The sequence below is a fragment of the Magnolia sinica genome, chromosome 5 (assembly GCF_029962835.1).
Source record: "Magnolia sinica isolate HGM2019 chromosome 5, MsV1, whole genome shotgun sequence".
NCBI classification, from domain to species: domain Eukaryota; kingdom Viridiplantae; phylum Streptophyta; class Magnoliopsida; order Magnoliales; family Magnoliaceae; genus Magnolia; species Magnolia sinica.
Genome location: NC_080577.1, coordinates 77,195,951 through 77,204,853, shown reverse-complemented (window position 1 = coordinate 77,204,853; position 8,903 = coordinate 77,195,951). Strand labels below are relative to the sequence as shown.

The 8,903-nt window shown below is 36.7% G+C and overlaps 1 protein-coding gene across 1 annotated transcript; it reads right to left on the bottom strand.

The window, feature by feature from the left end:
• Positions 1–3,119: 3,119 nt before the first annotated feature.
• LOC131246169 (V-type proton ATPase subunit B 1-like) lies at positions 3,120–4,583 on the bottom strand. Its single transcript, XM_058246076.1, has 3 exons — positions 4,391–4,583; positions 4,071–4,279; positions 3,120–3,532 (listed from the first exon to the last, which is right to left on the bottom strand). The coding sequence occupies exons 1-3, from the start codon at positions 4,479–4,481 to the stop codon at positions 3,395–3,397; spliced, it is 438 nt and encodes a 145-aa protein (XP_058102059.1). The 5' UTR covers positions 4,482–4,583; the 3' UTR covers positions 3,120–3,394.
• Between the last annotated feature and the right edge of the window lie 4,320 nt (positions 4,584–8,903).

Sequence of the window (8,903 nt, the reverse complement as noted above, 5' to 3'; positions counted from 1 at the left end):
TACTAATATTCTCATTTTTCTATTTTTCAAAAGAATGAGTTTGGACTCCGAAAGCATTGGCTCCAGCACTCGTACTTTCAGCCCAAACCCTAACCAAGGACTCCAAAATTACCAAGTACTCATAAACATTCATTGCAAGCATTTTCTGTCTATGTGCATGACGACCATACTGTTGAGATCAATCCTCTTATTTTCACTTACAGAAACTAGTGGATGACAAATTATGTGTAACATACAGAGATGGTTCAGCCACTTGTGCAATTAAGGAAGGTTCAAAAGGACATACGTATTTGAAAGTTAGTCAAATCATAAACAGACATATTATGGACGGAGACATTGTTTTCATTAATAGGCTACCTAGTACTCATAAAAATTCATTGCAAGCATTTTCTGTCTATGTGCATGACGACCATACTGTTAAGATCAATCCTCTTATCTTCATTTACAGAAACTAGTGGATGGCAAATTATGTGTAAGATACAGAGCTGGTTCAGCCACTTATGCAATTTGAGAAGGTTCAAAAGGGCCAAATTTCCACATCAAACATCAGTTGCATACATATGATTCAAAAAGACAAAAGTATCACCTTTAACATGACTGTCACACAAGTTTCCTCACTAAAAATTCAGATCACAAACCATCATGGCATGTGTCCAATTTTTGTGGAAGCACAAAGTAAATGATTGATACACATTATGCACAAGATGACCAACCTTGTATACAAATGTCATCTCCGTCCTCATACATTGTGCACAAGATGACCAACCTTGCATACAAAGGTCATTTTCTCAGCTTAATCTAGGGATGCTAGAGACAACTGAGAAAGATCTCCAAGGAACCTCATGAGCCTCCCCACACCTCAGATTGCATATGGTCATGGTTCAAATGTAAAATGGTAACACAAAAATAAAAAATTAACATCACTATCATACATGGAATTTGACAAAAATGAACTAGGCTCATATATCATACTTTCGAAGAAAATGTGTACCTCCCTTGTTATGTGAATAGCATAAGAAGGACCTGAAGTCAAGGATTCGTGTACCTGATTAGAGTTCAGAGAAGTTATTAAGAATAGAAACATGACCAACTGACAATAAGCCAGCTTATAAAAATAAATGGTTCAGATTTTTAAACAAAATTATCATTATGGTTTCAAGGAGGGTCTATTTATCTCCCCAATGTTGAATCATCTCAAAAAGCAAAGGATTAGCAAAAAGCCAAAAACCAAACAATAGTATTGCAAAGGACCAGTGTAGCTAAGTTATAGTGAAGACAACACATAGAGAAATGGAGAAATTATAATGATTGCTTTATATCGGGAGGCAAAGAGCACTAAGTACAATGTAGCTAACAAAGGAGTTTTTTCTTAGAAACATTGTGATTTTAAGACTAAACATTAGCTGAAATAAAGAAATGGCAATTTCAGAACCAAATGACACTTACACAAATTTCTTTGGCATTAGACTTCTACCAGTTTGTAGAAAGTCTTATTGTTGCATACATGGAATATTGTTGCAGCATTTTCTTAATGATTTGTTTGCAACACATCCGTAGCAGGCTTGGGTCAACAGCCTAGCTCACCAAACCATGGACTGTTCTTGCATCTTTTTCTTAACTAATGGTTTGCATATAGACAAAAATGAAAAAGCTGAAACAACAGTCGAAATTTGATGGTGGAGCATGCAGATTTTTAGATTTCCCACCTTCATTTTGCCAATGATACATTCCGTGGCAGACCATTGAATTGGTCAAGTTACTGCCAATTTTTTAAGCTAGATTATTTGCATGATCAGCAACACCCTGTCTATCATAACCAACATCTGCAACCTATCATCCAATACAAATGATGGGAAGTTCGTTGTATTGGATGGAATTATCTATCTTTAAGGAGATTCTCCAATGTGACTTATAGAGTTGTGGCCCACCTGGATGGAAGGAAAATATCCTAATTAGATCTCAAGCAATTAAAATACTCATGTAGATATCTATCAAACTGACCTTCAGCCTAAAATTCTTATTCAAAAATAAAAAATAAAAAATTGGATGACTTGTAGTAAAATGTGAACCAAAGATACATTTGGGCAAAAAGCCTAATATAAGCCTCCAAGAGAATTGGTACCTAAATAGTACAAATGACACAAGAATGTCAAAATTATTTAATTTTCAATCTTTTTTGGTCAAAATTTATTTATTTTTTTTCAAAATATGAGGGATTTCAATTTTTCCATAAATGGTTGCTTCACTACCATGTGGGAAAGATGCACTAGTATGTCCACATATATAAAGGACACAAATCAGGACATCAAATTTTCTATTTTATCCACTTGGAAATAAATACGTGATAACATCTGTTGACAAGCAAAAGGAAAACATTACAAGAGAAACAGTCTGCATTTGCCAGATTCATCAATTTTTAAATTGCGGACTATTCTTGATTTAGAAAACATCCTGAATAATTCAAGCCATTTATTCTATAATTTAAGAGAGGGAACCTAAAAACGTCCAAAAAGATCATTTTCTAAGATATTTTATATTTCAAAGTACATGTGACTGCAATTTGGATTTAAGCAAAAAAAAAAAAAAAAAAAAAAAAAAAAAAAAAAACTGCAAAAGTTAAAGAATCATGGGAAGATCAAACAAATTATAAAAATCCAAAAAGAAATTAGTGTTGTAGCAATGGAAATAGATCAATTGTTAAGATATATATATATATATATATATATATATATATAGAGAGAGAGAGAGAGAGAGAGAGAGAGAGAGAGCAAAGCATATAATTATAAGACAGTAAAATGTGACTATGAAAACAAGTCATGAAAGTATCAGAAGCCGATAACTATCAGATATTAATAAATTTTGAAGGTCAATTCTTGTAGAAACCCATCAAGTAGTGACGTAAACATTGAAACCATAATGACCTACTGTAGATTGACTTTGGTCAGCTAATGTAGATCCTGTCTAACAAATCACTTCAATCCCCTGAGCCAAAATCTGTTTATCTATATACTCATCTAGTTTTCTCTTTGTCAAATTTCATATTAAATGATTATTTTTCTTCATTGATATGAACTGAGTAGGAAGTGGGAAATATATAATCTTATTTTGTTTGTTGCATGAACTTAATGTAAGTAAATTATATGAACCTACTTATGAGTATCTAAAATGTACTTGTAAGTGTTCGAGGCCAAGCCACTTTGAACAATCCTATTACCGAAGGGAGGCATTATGCAAGCAACAATACAAGCAGACATCAAGAAAAGCAAGTTTCAACCCAACAACTAATCAACATCTTTTCATTAATCAGCACCAATTGAAGTAAACATAAGATGGTCAATGGCTAATACAGTAATAATATTATAAACACCATGATAATGAGTTATATTAAAGCTAATCACGATACTAGGTTTAGAAAAAGGGTCACTCTCTTCATTGAACCATTTTCTTCAAAATCACATTTGAAGAACTGAGCTGTCTCCATGTTGACTCCCATAGCTACAAAAACAATGGCAAAATTGTCCTCCACTCCATCCTGTCAATTAATAAAAATGATTAAGAAAATCCATATCACTTGAAAAGTTTGAACCCTCACATAATTCTTTTTTTTAAAAAATTATATTAAAAAAAAAACTTGAAGGCCAAAAAAAGAAATTGCCATGTCGTTTTTTAATTGTCACATCATTGAAAATTAAAAAGAAATTGCAATTGTAAATTAATCAACATTTCGCTAGAGCATTTAAGTTTTGCAAGTTAGAAAATATCACAGGTCATTGCAACAAAATTTAAACATTTGGCAATGATTTGGACTCGACCCATATTTCCATCAGCTAACCATCACACTTAGAGAGGAAATTTGCAAGTGAACTTATGACTGATTTTTATTTTCATTTTCATTTTCATTTGCTTTGGTTAAAATTTTCTATTCCAGTGAATTATTAAGAAAAAGTACACTCCTTTTGCTACTTGTTCAAATTGGATTATGAGACTAAAACCAATTACAGAACTATAGAAATTGCCAATGTTCAATTTCTCAGTTGTCCATACTAAGGATTTGGATGCATTGGGTTTACCTCCATGAGATTTATAGACTTCTCTAACCACTTCACTAGACCAGCCTGATGACAAATCTGGGCGGCTATTTCATTATGAGGAAGCCCAGCAGCAGAGAAGAGAGGAATCTTCTGTCCTCGGGTGATGGAGTTCATGACATCAATCGTAAATATCCCCATCTGAATCATCTCTTCAGGACAGGTTCTCTCGCTAGGGTTGATTGCACTTCCTACAACAGAACAGCCGAGCTTACTACTTGTTCATAAAGAATATGCATTTCAGGTCTTAAAGAATGCTAATTGATGATTTCAAATCCATCAGCTCCCTTGAAATGACTCACCTGAAATATTCAAGTAAGCCTCAGGCAATATAGGAGGACCATTGTCTATCGGTCTTCCTGATCCATTGAAAATGCATCCAAGCATATCCATTGATACAGGGGTTTTTAAAACCTGCAAATGGAAAGTTTGAAAAGGGTAAAAAGGGTCCTCCAGAAAAGCTTCTCCCTTTTCCCGATGTAACAGATAAGGCAAGAAGTGCGGATAAGAGGTTGAACTTTAAAAAAACACCATTGTCAGCATCTAATGAAGTAAAATAAAATCCATCATGAAATAGAGAAAAATGAAGTAATCCAAACTATCACCATCATCATGAAAATTTCCAATTCACTGGAAAAATAGGATACATAAGCCTATCCTGAATAGCTGGAACAAGGCTAAGATGATGGTGGCATCCTAAACAGAACTTAAAAGCTAAAAACATTCAAACAAGGCTGAGAATTCTTCTTTGAAGCCAATGATTATTTGGGCTAGGCCTGGGTTTTTATCATCTTAATAGCCTGAGGAGCTCACCGGTTGCGACTTATTTAAACTCTCCAAGCCTCTAGTACTTGCTAGTTGACTGAGTCAGGCCAAGATCCTTAACTAGATAGACTGAGGCTGCAACATAATAGATCAAATAGGTAAAACACATCAGCTCTCGAGACCATGCGAGACCATGCTATGAAACCAAAGATATTAATCAATCATATGCTTCTTAGGATTAAGAAAACTAGATAAAATCAACTCAGTGAGGGATTTTAAGAGGTTTTAACCTCTTCCCATTATCAGCAATGTCATCTATGAGAAAAACAACATATGAATCAGAGAATCATGTTAAATGGAACAAAGGGAAAGAGATATCAGGAGTGATAGCTTACACAAATTCATCTCAATCATAGTCATATTACTGGGTTCAGAACTCAAACCCAAAACCACATCACATTTCTCAATAGCAGGTATTGTACCGTGCTCAGGCTGAGAGTTTGTATATGTGAGGCCCATGGTTTAGTGATCCACACCGTTAATATTGCTGGTCAATGTGGACGACCATGCACCAAAATGTCCCAGATGGTTAGAAATCCTAAGCCTTCAATAGGTGGACATTACAACAACCATGTTTCAGTAGTTCTCAGGGAAAACATCATAGAACGATTATTATTTTTTCCTTTGGATTCACATACCCAAACATGTCTTTAAGGAAGAAATACAAAATAAGACTAACAATTTTGTTTATTGAGTTACCTTGAAGAAGGATGAAACAGAGAAGCACAAAACCATCCTTGTGTACATCCAAACATAGCATAGGTACTCTGATTCAAGAAAATAGTTATTGTTCTTTTCATTGTGGATTGCTGAAACGTGGGCCATGCAGCAAGAAACAGTCGTGTACTGCTGTGCAGGGTATAATTCCTCTATTCTGCATTGGGGGCATGAACAAGGATCGAACACACAAGGGGATATAACAGAGCAGAGGCTTACCTAGTTGATCTTTTTATTTGAAGTACCATGAATCCAATGTTCCCTCCAAACGATCGAAGATGATAGAAGACGTTCCGTCTTCCATCCTAATGACTGCAGCTGCAAAGAAGCAAAACCACTCAAACACATCTGGATTAGAAACAGCATAAGCAACCTCAACAGTCTATACATAAATGACATTTCTATTGGGCATCTAGACACATTCAAATGTAGAAACAATGCATTCTTGCATCCACCATCAACAGTCACCACAACCCAGATGCTGCCCAAGTACACCTAAAAAATTTTAAAATGTGGTTTGTGTGACATCCAAGCCGTGCATCAGGTCAGCCCCATTGTATAAATGAATTGGTCAGTGCATTCAGCTCATTTGATGGTCCACTCATTGCAGCTCTTTGTTAGGGAGTTTTTAAGTCTAGGGAAGGTTCCCATATTAGGCTAATAGAATTGCATATCCTTTTGAAATCAGTGTCTTGAAGTGCCAAAAATCATTAATGTACAGATCTGAAATGGTCACAGGTTGGCTCAGGCAAAAATTCCAGATAGTGCATTTATCAAGTGGCTAGAAACATGATCCAATAAATGGACAGCATGAAACGAAACAACGGCGAGTCTACATTCAAAGATGATTGGGCCGGCCTCATTTTTTAGGATAAGGCACATGCACAGTGCGCCTCTACAGGAAGTAGTTCCTAATCTACTTGTTGATCAACTGGTCCACACATATATAAAAAAAATTCTTAAAAGGACTACAATCTCGAGAGGTAATTACCTCGAGAAATGGATGCACTGATGTCCAACCTTATCCTTCAACTGACTGAAGGAGTCTATGAGAGCTGGCTTCTTACTGGTCACCTAATAAACAGAAGTGAATGAACAATAAACATTTTTCTTATAAGAATGTCTAATTGTTTATAAGGTTTATTGACTCCATTAAATTAACCCTAATATGCCCTGTTGAGGGGCATTTATTGATTAGGGAAACAAATACATTTCAGGCAGTGGTCTGGCACAGGCCATTAATTACATTGTGAGGGGCATGAAACTCCAATCCCAATTCCAATTCAAAGCAACCACAATCCCAACTAAGCGAAAATCCAGTTTCAACTAAGCTCACTAAGAAAACCAAAACCCAATTCCCAAAATCTCCATAGCTACCAAACACCCAACTGAAAATCCAATACAACCCAACCAAAAAAACTTAAAAATCCAACATAAGTGCTAAAAAAAAAAACTTAAATCCCATACAAAAATCCACCACACCCACCAAAAACAAACAATAGAATTCATAAACCCCCTCCCCAAATTACAAAAAAACCATAGCAAAAAAGAAGCCCATGCAAGCCCCCACATTCAAAACCAAGATCCATATCTTGTTGCAAACAAAACAAAGAAACCAATCCCCAAAAAGTCCAACGCAACCCAACGAAACAAAAAATAAAAATCAACCACAACCACCCAAAAAATAAAAAACCCAATTCACAAAATTTCTCCAAATCACTAAAATTCCCACAAATAAATAACCCAAAAGGAAGCCCAAGCAGCCCCACATTCATAGCCCAAAACCCATATCTTGCAGCAATTAGATCAAAACAAACAAAAAACAGAATCAAACCCAACGAACCATCACAAATTCAACACCAAATCTACACAACCAAATACAGAAAAATCAAAATTTTGTGAGGGGCATTTATTGATCAGGGAAACAAATACATTCCAGGGAAACAACTATGAATACAAAGAAAAATGGAAAAAGAAAAAGCATCTTCTCACTTCAATCTTCTGAAATCCAAAACCCTAGCTCTAAATCTAGTAAATCCCCACCATAACTAGTAAAAATAATAATGATAATAACTCTCAAAGCGTAGAGATTGAGATACCTGATGGGTTATCTCGTTGCTACGGCTGGAGAGAGCCGAAGGCAGCCGCGTGAGAGAGAGAGAGAGAGAGAGAGAGAGAGAGAGAGAGAGAGAGAGATAAAGAGAGAGGGGAGAGGGAGGGGATTAGGGCGACAGAGAGATGGGAGAGGGGTTTGGGTGAGAGAGCGCGCGCCCAATTTGGGGATTTTTTTGGGCGCCCAATTTTAAGTGGGCGCGCCCAATTTTTTGTGTGGGTTTGGTATAGCTCTATGGGCCCCACCATAATGCGTGTCAAACATCTACCCCATCCGTCAGATGCACCATCCCATGGTGGGCCCAGGGATTAAAAATCAATTCAATCTATCATTTGTGTGGGCCACACCACATACAAAAGTTGAGAGGGGTTACCCTCCATTAAAACATTTATAATTATTTGTGGGCCCACCATGATGTATATGACATATCCGTGTCGTCCATCTACTTTACGATGGAATTTTGAGTCATGAGCCAAAAAATGAGGCAGATTGAACGTTGAAGTGGCCCACACCAAAGTAAACAGTGGCCCAAGAAGTTTTTAATAGTGGGTGTTCGATTCCCTTTTTCCTGGGGTGTGGTCCACTTGAACTTTAAATCTGGCTCATTTTTTGGCTCATGCCCTAAATTTCGGCCGGGGTCTGGTATGGCTCTATGGGCCCCACCATGATGCGTGTAAAACATCTACCCCATCAATCGGATGCACCATCCCATGGCGCGCCACACCACATACAAAAGTTGAGAGGGGTTACCCTCCATTAAAACATTCATAATTATTTTTTGGGCCCATATTGGTTTAGGTTCACAAATCCAGTGCATCCATTATGTGTGTGCCCCTTGGATGAGGGGTCATACCAAGTTTCAAACGCATCCAAATTTCAGTTGGGGCCTTACTAAGTGCACTGTTGATTTTTGGGATATCCCATAATTTAAAGGGACCCATCAAATGCACGATGTTGATGTTTGACACACATCATGGTGGGGCCAACACAGCTCAACCTCATGGAGAGTTCCCATGAGCTCCTCAAACAGGGTTGAACCAGACCCATTGATCATTCCACGAGCATAGTCATCAACTTTTGCAGCTAGTTTATGCATCGTCTCGCCAATCTGTTTTGTAACTTCCTGTAGAAGTTCCCGACACATCAAATTGTTAGCTGTA